The sequence below is a fragment of the Salvia miltiorrhiza genome, chromosome 7 (genome assembly GCF_028751815.1).
Source record: "Salvia miltiorrhiza cultivar Shanhuang (shh) chromosome 7, IMPLAD_Smil_shh, whole genome shotgun sequence".
Classification (NCBI taxonomy): domain Eukaryota; kingdom Viridiplantae; phylum Streptophyta; class Magnoliopsida; order Lamiales; family Lamiaceae; genus Salvia; species Salvia miltiorrhiza.
The window spans coordinates 19,461,646-19,474,732 of NC_080393.1; the positions used below are offsets into that span (position 1 = coordinate 19,461,646).

At 33.6% G+C, this 13,087-nt stretch overlaps 2 protein-coding genes across 2 annotated transcripts; both read right to left on the reverse strand.

Moving 5' to 3' along the window:
* Positions 1 to 4,745: 4,745 nt before the first annotated feature.
* On the reverse strand, positions 4,746 to 6,189 carry LOC130993210 (uncharacterized). The gene is made up of 2 exons (XM_057918019.1): positions 5,599 to 6,189; positions 4,746 to 5,389 (listed from the first exon to the last, which is right to left on the reverse strand). The coding sequence occupies exons 1-2, from the start codon at positions 5,875 to 5,877 to the stop codon at positions 4,949 to 4,951; spliced, it is 720 nt and encodes a 239-aa protein (XP_057774002.1). The 5' UTR covers positions 5,878 to 6,189; the 3' UTR covers positions 4,746 to 4,948.
* Positions 6,190 to 7,495: 1,306 nt separating this feature from the next.
* On the reverse strand, positions 7,496 to 12,570 carry LOC130993212 (E3 ubiquitin ligase BIG BROTHER-related-like). The gene is made up of 7 exons (XM_057918020.1): positions 12,190 to 12,570; positions 11,415 to 11,721; positions 11,249 to 11,289; positions 9,825 to 9,866; positions 9,621 to 9,742; positions 8,160 to 8,268; positions 7,496 to 7,760 (listed from the first exon to the last, which is right to left on the reverse strand). The coding sequence occupies exons 1-7, from the start codon at positions 12,385 to 12,387 to the stop codon at positions 7,713 to 7,715; spliced, it is 867 nt and encodes a 288-aa protein (XP_057774003.1). The 5' UTR covers positions 12,388 to 12,570; the 3' UTR covers positions 7,496 to 7,712.
* Positions 12,571 to 13,087: the final 517 nt, after the last annotated feature.

Below are 13,087 nucleotides of genomic sequence, written 5' to 3' on the forward strand. Positions count from 1 at the left end.
TTTGGCAAGAAGAAGAGTACTTTACTCCCCTTGAAACTTGACGGACAGTGAATGAAGTAGGGAGTTTGTTGGCTGGGGTTGATACTAATAATTCATTGGTGAAGACTTGAGTGTAATGATGGGGAAGGTAGGAGTGTAGTGGTGGTGTTGTATGAATGGGGAGAAAAGCATGGTGGAGCGAAAAAGAAAGTTTGTGTAATGATACTGATGACTTTGTATGTTATTATAAGTTGTGGACATCAATGTATCAATGTGATTGGAATATTGTATATTGTTACTGGTAGTTGTAAAAATATGTTGTGTGCGTGTAATACTGTTTTATCGAAGCAGATTGTAGTATTTTATATATATATATTGTAATAAAGAAATCTCTGTGATTCAGTAACTGAAATAAAATACTGGCTTCGATTCTGCTTGATACTGTATTTACATAAATCTCGATTTCGACATGTGATATCTCGCTAAAATCGATATGTTATATAATGAATCAAAATTAAATCCGTAGAATTAATTCGTTCGTTGTCCTAATATATAAATTAAATCCGCAGATTTAATTAACTTCTTGAGTCGGAAATAATTCACGACCTGAGTAACAATAAAATCATATTCCATCTCGCTTAATTAAATAACGTGACTTTGCTAAGTCAGTTATAACTCTGAAATAATATCATTGACTGCTTTAACAATATAAATTCAGGATCATAAGCTGAATTCATATCAGAATAATATCCGTTTTCATTCACTGATGAACAAAAATACACACTCATTACTGGATTTAAAATATATAAAAGAGCGGGTCACTACACCTTCGCCCACGCCCGCCGTTGCTCCCTGCACCGCTGCGCCTTCCTCCTCCCCTGTCACATCCGCCCATTTTTCAGTCCTAAGGTATTTCACTGAAGATTCAGAGTTAGAAGAGAGGATGAGCGGCAGAGATATAAATCAGCAGCAGGAACGACCGATTTGCTTCGGTCGGTCGAAAACCGACATTTCAACGGTTCGGTTTTTGGTCGGTGTATATTTTTGAACTCGGCCGGTCGGGCCTTTTTCTTTTTTAACCGTCAGTTTGTTCGGTTTCTTGTTTTCTGGTCGATCGGCCGAACCGACCGATACTCACTCCTATTTAAAATTAGAATTTACAACTCGAATATAAATTGATTGTGAATTCGAGTTTTGAAGCTACAATTCACAACTACAAATAATCTTGATTGCGATCAGTTCAAATTCAAAAACTTGAATTTATAACTACAAAATTATTGAATAATTAAGTTTTTTTATGTGAAAGAAAAAATGATAACTATGATTCATTTCTAAGTTTTTTTTACTAAACAACTTTTATTTTTAATATTTCAATCTGTACATTTTTAAAATCCACTCAGTCAATTCATCGGTTATTGCAAAACCAATTCAACAAGGCGGCAAATTAATGAGAGAATGTTCGTAAAGTGTGGATGGATTTGATATTGTACTTTTTTTTGGGATAAATATCATGAAAATCCCTGAACTATACTCATTTTATCAAAAATACCTTAAAACTGTCAAAATGTTATTTAAACCCTCAAACTATCAAGTTTTTATCAAGTATATCCTGCATCTATTTTCCGGTCACCAGAAATGTGATCTGGCTCGCCGAATCCCAAAATGTAATTTATATTCTATTTTTTTTAAATGACATGGCAAAAACGACTTCGTTTCGTACCATATTCTATCGTGTTTATCCATAATTCTAGGTTATTAGTGTGAATTTCAAACACGGTAGAAGTGAATTTTAAATTTCAGAGTGGATTTTTTTAAATGATATGGTACGAAACGACTTCGTTTTTGCCATTGTATTTTTTTAAAAAATAGAATATAAATTACATTGTGGCATCCGGTGAGCCAAATCACATTTTTGGTGATCGAAAAATAGATGCAGGATATATTTGATAAAAATCTGATAGTTTGAGGGTTTAGAGAATATTTTGAAAGTTTCGAAGGTATTTTTGATAAAGCGGGTAAACTTCAGGGATTTTCATGATATTTACCCTTTTTTTTGTTTTTTTTTTTCTTTTAAATACAACTTGCGTTCAACAAATTTACGTGGGTTATTCGCTCAGAAATGTCTATTTATAAAAACAATAGAGAATTAAAATGGTAACAAAAGTATAATAGTTTCCATAATTGGTGGATTGCATTTATATATAGACACACCAAACCATACGCGTTTATTTGAATATATAAGAAAACAAAAATTATATTTAATTAATCCTCCATCTATAAAGTAATATTATATATAATTCTAAAAACGAATTGCAGCTAAATAAGAAGTATTAAATTATCGACAAATTAGGTTTCAAAAAAAAATTATCGACAAATTAAAACCTAAATTAGCTCGATCTTATTTTCTCATGTGCAAAACGAACCGGTTGATAAAGCCACATCGTTACAACTGAAAATAATGTGAATCAACTGTCCATAGATTTGGATAGTTGTCTCCATGTTTAATACTAAGTAGTTGTTGTCACAAAATTTCCAATAAAAAAATATATAAAAAATCTCAAAATAGTCACCAACTCCATTTTGATATTTTAAGCATTAGTATTAATTTGATCTGAGCTGTTGGAGCTGTTTCTCCTTTTTTCCCCGTGCTTTCGTTTGTATTTTTCTTTTATGCTGCTGTAACTTTAAACCTTTTTTGGTACCCTGGTACCTTGAGTTTTTATAAATTTGTCACCTTTTCCTCATAAAAAAAAATTAATAATAATAATTTGATCTGAGCTGTGTGTCCATTTGTTTTGGTGAACATTTAAGAATAATTAAGTAGGCAGTTAGATTTCGAGTCTTTATCCACTCTTAACCCTATCCTAAACCAAGTGATTAGGTAGCAATTAATTCAAGCCGGCCCTTCATCCCCTAATTTTTACATACCACGTGCTTGCCTATTTTTTATACTATAAACAGTAAATCAACATAAAATACTTGGACTAGTTCAAAAATGTCTACATGTGCGTTTTTATTTTTCTTTTTCCTCAAGTAAATAAATCTCAATTTAATGTCAATTAACTAACTTTAGAAGTTAACCACGATATATATGTATATATAGGCACTAGGGTTGAATATCGTGTATAATGTCAATATGTATATTCTTCTATACTAGAGAGAAAAAAAAATTGATCAAATGACTGGTAATGTGTAATTGAAGGTGCAATTTTGAAATCATACTGTTTTACGTAATATCAAATCTAAATTAGATTAGGTTCTCAAAAAAAATAAAACATCTAAATTAGATTAATTTGCTTCAATCAACTATTTATAGCTAGCGGTTGTTATCTAGCTCTCATTTTTCTATAATAGATTTTTTCATAAACATAAATGCAATCTTAAATAAAAACCTATGTATATTACCCTATATATTAGCTAGGAATTACGTAGTCGTTTCGTCTCCCAATATACAATTAGCACTGTTTGTTTTAATTAATTAGCTGTAGAAGAGTCAAATATATTCTCTGAAGCAAAGATAGAAGATTTTTTTTTTTTTGACTTGAAGAATAGAAGAACATTAATAAACTTTGTCTAGTGAACAGAAAAAAAAAATATAGATAGATATTACAAGATTATCCGAACAGAATCGGATAATCTTATTTAGGATGAGCACGTCATAAATTACTAATTAGCTACCCAATTGTTCTACTACTAGCTAGGGCGGGTAAGTACGAGCATTATTCCTGATTTTTTACTTTTCAACAACAAAAGATTAATCGACAGTTAATGCATTGACTTTCATTTATTTTGCAATTTTTACAACATTTAACATAAAGTGATGCTAAATAGTCACATGATAACTACCCACAAATTAGTTAAATAGTAGTATAATATTTTTATTTAACTTATATTTTTAAAAATAGGTACAGTATAGACAATACAGTAAAATAATTAAATCATATTTTAATTTTAAAAAATAAACTAAATAAATTAAAATTTTTCCTATTAAATTAGTTTGTGGGTGACCACAATGTGGCTGCATAGATTTATTGTATAAATTAATATTGCAATTACACTATTTATTTTAATTTATTGTAAATTTAACATTCTCATTTATTTTAATGATCAAATTAAGAGTTGATATGATACAGTGTACTACTAAAATTTTGAGGCTGTGCAACCTCATATTAGTGACGACCACTCTAATAAGGCATATCATGTTAACTCTCTAATGATAAAAGGTTTAAGAGTGTTATTTTTGTAACAAATTAAAAGATGGTGTTATCTTTACAAAGAAGAAAAGATCGTATTAAAATTACAAATGTAATAAAAGTTAGTAGATTATTTTACAATTAACCCTTTCACAAATAGTAGTAGTATTATTTTTTGGTTGTTGTTGACAAATTTACTCTTTTGTCTTTACAATCACCATCTACACTATCACAATTAACCCATATAAGCTTCTTTTTTTCCTTCTTTTCTTTTGGTGGTGGTTGACAAATATACTCTTTACGATCACCGTCTAGACTATCACAAATATCTCAAATTTTGTCTATATTCTCTAATTGAACGTATAGTAATTTATAAATCTCTCCGTATAAGAAACCACATTTTAGTGATAAACAAACAAACACGTGTCATGTGTAACTTAATTGTGCCTCGAAGAAAAAGGTAAAAAGCAAATGGTCACTCGTAAACTAAATTCACCCAATACTTTTATAATAGAGTACAAAATATAAATATCATTGGCAACAGAGCATCAAAATCATTTCCGACACATCATATTTGAAATACGTAATTCAAATATAGATATATATATATGATTAAAAAAAAGAAAAGAAAAAACACTCCTAACATGTATACAATTATCTTGAAAAAAGAAAAGAAAAAAAAACACCCAATTTTAAACAGACTCGATCAAAATTAAACGAAAAAAAAAAAAGTATAGATAAATTACACCACAGCATCTAAAACACAAAACTCGCAGTCATAGGGTTTGATTTCGATGGAGCAATCCTTGCAAAACAACCCTTTTCTTATACTCCCACGAATCAAAATCAACAGCGTCGCTTTCGCCGCTCTTGAATTTAATCGCGTATGATTCGTCCATTTTTGCTCTAAATCGAGGTATGAAGTAAAACCAAGCTGCCATACACAAAATCGCCCAAACTTTACCCCAAATTATCATCACTACCAAAGTCACCGATATTATCACCGCGCCAACCGTCGAGTCAAATTCGCCGACTACCACCGTTTTGTCTCCGCCGCCCGCCGCCTGTTTCTTCTGATGCAGCGGCGGCAGCGAAGCTGAGTGCGACAGCTTGCGTTGCTTTGTCCACGTGCCACCCGCGGTGCCGTTTTGTTTTTCCCCCCGTTTTACTATCGAACTTGTTGTTATTGGATTGGATTCCTCTCTATTTTCGTGTGACTGAATTTTTGGCATTGCGGAAAAGGAAAAAAATTTAAATATTTTTTTGAGACATAATCATTTTATTCGGGAAATTTATGATGAACGACGAAACTTTGATTAATTTGAACTTTTATTAATTTAATGCATATGAAAATATTATTGCAGAAACCGAAATATAAATATCTAATTAAGATCCCAAAACCATGATTTCAGAGATAATTAGTTACCTTATTAGTGATAATTAGTTCATCCGCAGATGGAATTGCGATCTTCTCCTCATCCTGTTCCACAACATGAATTTCTTTGCTCGAAGCCTTCACGATCTCCGACGGCGGCGCCTGAGTATAGTGATCGTTGACCGGAAGAGCAGCTCGCGGCTGGCGGCCGGAGAGCGATTTTCTGTCGCTATGATCGGCGGAGACTTTGTTGGAACCGAAACAGGCAGCAAAGGAGCAGAGGAAGCTGCTTCTATTGCCCTTTTTTCTTCCCTTTTTGGCGGCAGCCATGAGAGAGAGAGAGAGAGAGAGGGAGGGAGGGAGATGTTAGCTGCATGAAGGGTTTTTTCTTTGTATGTATGGTTGAAGTTGAACACATTTTGCCCCCCACGTTTTCCTTTTCGTTTAATTTAATTTTTTGTTTGTTAGTCTAATCCACTACATTAATACAAATGCTGTGAGTGTGTGGCACAGTAGAAATGGTTTTATTGAATTAGGAAAAATGAAGCGTGTGTGGAATTTGGATTGAGTTGTTTTTATCAAATTAAATTTGAGTGGTTAAATTATGAATTAGAGTATAATAGGGTTTGGTTTGAAGGAATTGAGCCGACTTGACTTTGGAGAAATAGAGCACTCCAATTTCCAAAGGGGGTTCCACCTTCTCCACGTAAAGACTTTAAAAAGGTAAATAACCAGTGATTATTACAACTCCACAAATTAAAATAAATAAAGAGGTAGTTTGTTTCTTTTCTTTACCCATTTTGACCAAATACCTCGCAAAAATTATGACGCGGACCACTAGATTTAATTAAGTAAATCGTAATTATTAATTAATGAATCATAATTAACCTTCTAGATATATATTCTCATTACAAATGAAACTATGATTATTAATTAATTGCAGATGCCCCTATAAAACTTCTTGTGGCCTTTCATTCTATTTACCCTTTCACTAAAATTATTATTTTTACACTGGGAAAAAAGTTCAAATTATATTATAAGGTACATCTAATTTCTGATACTGTAGTTACTACTATTAAAATAGAAAAAAGACATTTGATGAACTCTACCATCCGCACAAATCACGCCCTCTACATATATAGGAAGATTTGTTTAGGCACTTTATTCTTAGTTAAAATGAACAAAGAAACAAGGTTTCATCATTATTGATTAAAAACGATTTTACACATAATATTCAAATTGACCAATTCAAAGCATTAATTTAAAGTTTATTAAGCATACAAGTCTAACTATTGTGGTTTAGTGAAAGAAAAAACATTGAAAACGACCTGCCCTCAGTAATATATGTGTATGCGTATTTAAATAAATTTATTTACAATAACATAAGATACCAACTTATTTTATATTTAAATTATGTGGTGTATTTGTAATGTAGAAACAAGACTACAAGAGTTAGTAAAATAATTTGTAACAAACGACAAATTGAGGGGTCGACAAATTTGAAAATAAGTTCAACAGGGATGGAGTACTTTCAGGATTTCGCAATTTAATAACAGCAATATCAGTTGCCATCTTTGAATTTTGATAGTATATTTTACAAGAAAATTTCCATTGAATTGAGCATTTGAGTATTCAATTTTACACGGTTGAGCACACATAATTTTTACTGTGATCCCTCAAATGTTACTTTATTCAATTAAAGCATATAAGAACCTTGTCAACATTTTTCAGTGCTTATTATTATTATTATTACCTTGAAATGGATTTTACCCTTTTCTTTAGTAAGAAGATTTTAAAAGCATTTAAGTGTGTGATTTAATTCGGTTTATTTGTTACAAGTCATGTAACATTTTCCGATCACCATTATCATCAATACGAACTAGCAAGAATTGTACGTAGTGCAAAAAACATAACAGTGAATTATTAAATAAAGAGAAAACAGAGGATAGACTGGGAAAACTGGTAAATAAAATTGAGAATTCGAAATTCAGTAATCATATATATTGGGTTAAGGAAAGAAACTAGGCCTCAAACATAAATTTAGTACTACTACAGTATAGCAAGATGGAAAAACCTATCAATTATGTGCTTCCACCTTTTTGCATAATATCTTCATTCTTCCCATACTGCTCCCATCTTTGCAAACTCCATCGTTCTATTCTCCGTTAGCTTCTCCGTGAAGTGGAGACTTCAGCGCTGCATAATGGACAGACCTACACAAACGGCAACATCATATATCGATGAACATGTCTCTTTACTGGGAAAAAACGTTTCTACTTCTACAGGATTACAAAACTCATCAATGCAGGATTACATTCATCTTACAAACAACACAACAAACCCCCTGTTTCATTTTCTCAACAGAACCAACGAACTCTGTATCTGTGCTTAAATGGAGTTATTGAGGGTAAAGTAAGTTAACAAGTATAGCATATACTTAAATGGATGACAAAACAAAACCAGTGGCCTAAAACATTGACGAGACAAATAATATTGAAATTGACCTAGGGGATCAGCGCTTCCGGCCTCAGGCATATCAAACGCGCACATATTTTCTTCATATGCTTTCCAGTTATATATATAAATATACAGGCATACGAAAAAGAACGTACCTTGTTTATTTGTAGCCAATTGTTAATGCACTCTGAATGGTAGGAGTGTTTACAAGAAAGAAGTATCAAGGCATCATCATCTTCAAAGTCCAACCTACATATAACACAGCTGACAACCCAACGATAAAATGTCGTCAGCATAACAGCATCATTCAAGAGAAAAGGTGATTAGGGGTGGTGGTAGTGCAAATTGTGCCTTTGGAAATGGATAATTAAGGGCGAGCTTACCAATTACCATCAAACCAAACTGAAGTGAGTCCTAAAGTCATTAACCAAAAAACCACCTTTGGTTTATACATTATTCAAAACTAAAAACCTATTTTTGGTTCAGTTGACTGGTCAACCAATTGTAAAATAAGAGAGAATAAAAGAAATCAGAAAATATTTAGGGTGTGTTCTCTTTGATGGCTAAATTTATCATGGACAAGGAGGGATAACAAAAATTATGCCTTTAAATACATTATTTCTTTTCCCTCATTTTCTAGAAAGGAGAAGTTCACCATTTTTCATTAGTTCTTTTCACCTCAAGGAGGAATGGTGAACTTCTCTTTAGTAGAAAATGAGGAAAAAGAAATGAGGTATATTTAAAGGCATAATTTTTTGTTATCCCTCATTTTCCCATGATAAATTTATCCATCAAAGAGAACACATCCTTAAAAAATTAAAACTATTACAATTTGATGTTGAGTTCAATTTGGTGGATGGACAGAAAAAATAGAAAAATATTATCAAAATAGTGCCAATTTCATCTCACTTTTGTTAAAGAAAGAGTAAGTATCACTTGAAACTCCAAATTGTTCCCACTTTATCAAAAATGCCCCGAACTATAAGAAATATTTATTTAAACCCCAAAATATCAAATCAAGATTCCGAGGGCCGGAAAATCGCTGCGGGACATTTTGATACAAAGCTGATAGTTTTGGGTTTAAATAATTATTTCTTATAGCTTGGGACATTTTTTATAAAGCAAGTATATTTTGGGGTTTAAAGTGATATTTACCCTACCATTAAGGGTGTGTTCTCTTTGGTTGATAAATTTATCATAAGAAAATGACGAATGAGAAAAAAAATTCCCTTTAAATCCCTTCTATTTTTCCTCTTCATTTTCTATAAAGGAGAATTCCTCCCTTTTTTATTCCTCCTTTTCATTTCAAAGAGGGATAATATTATCACACCAAAAATGGAGGGAAAATATTATCCCTCATTGGAGTGAAAAGAAGGAATGAGAAAGGATAGAATTCTCTTTTATAGAAAATGAGGGAAAAGAAATGAGAGTTCTATAGAAAGAAATTTTTGTTGTCCCTCATTTTCTCATGATAAAATTATCAACCGAAGAGAACACACCCTAAAAGAAAAAAAATAAAAGAAAATCTGTTCCATTGAGAAATGAACCTTATGAGCACCCCTAGTGGTGAAAGCAAATAATTATATCTAGAAAAAGACAAGTTCATGTTTACTTACGAATCACTGATTCCTTCCTGGTTGCCTTGTGATTTATAGTTGACTGATGGCAAGGAAGCAATTGTCTCTGCAGAAAGTCCCCTGCTTTCTGTTCCAACTACTTCACCCAGGGCAAGCAACTCCTGTAACGCAAAGACAACCGTGAAATGCAAAGTAAAGTATGCTACAAGAATAAATATAACGTTAGTTTATATTCAAAGTTACCTCATATGATAGTTCATCAGGATCAACCTCCTCCCATGCATCCTAAGGATTAGTAACAGTATTAGGCATGGTAAAGCAAATTTAAGTATATTCATTGCAGTTCTAATGATGTAACAATGCAGAATCAAATGATTATGCATATGGACAGAAGTTAGCACAGAGGAGAGACTGGCGTCAAAGTAGCTAAAATTACATGGTTGGAAGAGATTCAGAACACAGACCAGGACACTTGGTAGCATGAAGTAGAACAATGCAAGCGGCGGGGGGGGGGGGGGGGGGGGGGGGGTAAGAAAAGCATCAGATATGTGACAGAGCAGCTTGGGCTGTTTCATCTAAGAATAATCCCTATAAACTATAAGGAGGTTTAAGGAAACGATTTGAGATAAAAACTCAACATTGCAGAGAGGAATCCCAAACATGGTATATAGGATGATAGACACCAGATATTATACAGAATCTCAAAAGGATTCAAAAGTCTGTTTTTGGGAGGGGAAGGAGGTAGGATTCTAAAGTTGAAAAACATAAAACTAATCTTATGCTCTGAACCACAAATATTACCATTAAGAACATCTATAAAACTGACATAGAGCTCTGAGCTCCAACACATTAGAAACCCATGAAGGTAATTGGAATTTGTAACAGTGGTCATGACTCATGCCCATAAGTATTTAGGTCCCAGTACATGTCTCGAGCATCAAATATGCATTATAAGGATTTCAGTCAAGCCAAGTTTTTGGAACAGATATTGGTTGGTTTCATGTGTGGCCATCACAGATATCAAATGTTGAATCATCCAGAACAAGCAAACCCGCATAAGCATGTACATAAATTATGATGAAAGAGGAGATTAGCCAGACATCCCCACCCCCCCCCCCCCCAAACCTATCAGGGGATCACCACCATCCACAAGAACAAAATATGTTGGTAGAAAAATTTGCCTTGCCCTTGACAATTCTTTCTCCCTCTTTCCGAATAATTCCGATACAGTTGCATGATGATAGAGCTATACTCAAACCCACAGAAAATCTCAATTTAAACACAGACTTTCTGAAAACTCATTCATATTTTCCCACTATTATCAATATCATCTCTAACTATTTTCATTCTATCAGATAGATTTTAATCATGCATATATATAAGTCAGTGCAAACTTGTCCGTATCAAAGCTTCAAACAATAAATTTTCTCCATATCCAATGTTATGGGCAGATATTAGGTAGATATACATTGACAAGTCAGCCAGCATAGCACTCAGCATTATATATTAGACATAACAAAAGCACAAAGAGAATGAGTCAGATAACATCATAACAAACAAAGAAACCCTTTAACTCAATTTGAACCAGCATACAAAATAGTTCTCCTTTCTCTGGCCTACAAGTTACAACCACATAAAGAATATATGCCAAGCATATCAGATTATACCTGAGAATTACCACCATGATCCTCTTCATCTTCATATTCACCTTCACCGAACAATCCATATTGAAAGTGATAAATCTATGTCGGTAATCACACCGTTCTAATACACAAACATAATTGAATGAATTAACAAGCAATGAACTCAACAGTAATTAACTTGGACTCTCACTTTCATTTAACACTGCTAGGGCCAACAATAGTTCTTCGGAAGCCTGCAAGGTTCTCGCAAATTCCTCATCATCAGGAAATGCAAATGGATCATATTCAACATCTTGGTCATCATCATCTTCTCCTGCAGCATGAGCATGCATGTCAAATACATGTCCTTCGGCATTGTCCACCTCAACATCTGACTCATCGTAATCCTCTTCACTGGCACCATCAAAGTCATCGCCATGCTCATAACTCTCAGCTTCCCAACTTCCATAATCACTGCCACCATCGCCTCCCATTCTCAACATCATATAAGCTCTTTCCTGTTCCAAGAAATCAAAGCTTCAACTGATTTTCAAAATTGGTAGACTGGATTACATGCAAAAATAATCCTTCAATCACTGCCACAAAACTGATAAGAAAAACAATACAGCAATGTGAAGAACTATGTTACCAAAAGCTAAGCAAGAATAAGAAGTATAACAGGAGACAAACGAACACCGAATCTAAATGTTTTTCAACGTCATTTCGGAAATTTTTCTGGCAGTCAGGTAATGAGCACCGCAAAATCAAACGAATATTTTTCCCAAAGAAAGCACAGCTAACTTAAGCTGCTGGAACGCCACGTACTCCTAAATCATCTTCAGAGTAATAAATCAAAACCCTAATTACTAGAAAACAAGCACGGGAACAAACCTAGAAAAAAAGAAAAGAAAAGAAGTTCCCAAAATATAGAATAAAAGCTACCATACCGCAGAAAAGGCGCCGAAAATAAAATTAAAAGGAAAAACCTGTTCTTGTAGAGTACGAGCAAGTGCAAGATCGGCGTCGACTTGACTGAGGTCGGTGAAGGGAGTTCTCCGGGGGCGATTCCCGGTGACGTCGGCGCCGAGAGGGTTATCATTGTCGTTGCTAGGATTGCAGTGATTGTTGGGGTTTTCTTGAGCGGCGGTGTTGGCGGAATCAGCCTTATCATTGGTGTTCTCCATCACGATTCGCCCAAAATCCAGAAACAAGTGATTTGGGAGGGCGGAATTGGGGCGTATGCGTGTTGCAGGAGATCTACGAAGACGAATTATTATTATTATTATTGAGCAAGAAAGTAGTGCGATTTTGGATATTCTGTTTGAATGAGGGCAGCGTAGCGTAGTTTCAAATTCCCTTTTATACCGGAATCGCTCACTTTAGGGCCTGTTTGATATGGGTTTAAAAGCAGGATAAGTTAAATTAATATGGATTTATGTAGTGTTTGATATTATGTGTTACTAATATGGTCAACTCCAGGTTTATCCCAAGACCCTAGCTTATTTTGTGGGATTAACCCACACTAATTATCCCACCTCCCCCATGGGATTAACCCACACTAATTATTCCACCCCCTCCATAGGCTACTAATTTAGGTATTTGATATGTTAATCCAACCTATTTCAATGGATACCAAACACTTTTTGGGATTAATTACCAATGATATCAAACACCATCTGAGATTAGAAATCATGACTAATCCACACTAAATTATCAGGATAATTTATATCCTGATTAATCCAATACTGAAAATCAAACGGGCCCTTAATTTTTGGTGTTTTAAATAGTTTTTTTTAATTAAAATCTTTAACTAATTTCGGAATAATAGCTTTTCTTGTCGATTTTAGAGCATCCACAATGCTTGCACCCGGAGTGGGTGCAATA

Bases quoted from the DNA above. Each gene is read 5' to 3' on its own strand.
- LOC130993210 (XM_057918019.1), bottom strand. From the start codon at position 5,877: ATGGCTGCCGCCAAAAAGGGAAGAAAAAAGGGCAATAGAAGCAGCTTC. The intron at 5,390-5,598 runs GTAACTAATTAT...CCAAAAATTCAG, and splicing joins AACTAATTATCACTAATAAG to TCACACGAAAATAGAGAGGA.
- LOC130993212 (XM_057918020.1), bottom strand. From the start codon at position 12,387: ATGGAGAACACCAATGATAAGGCTGATTCCGCCAACACCGCCGCTCAA. The intron at 11,722-12,189 runs GTTTTTCCTTTT...TTCTTGGAACAG, and splicing joins CTCGTACTCTACAAGAACAG to GAAAGAGCTTATATGATGTT. The intron at 11,290-11,414 runs GTGAGAGTCCAA...TGTTCGGTGAAG, and splicing joins CCTAGCAGTGTTAAATGAAA to GTGAATATGAAGATGAAGAG.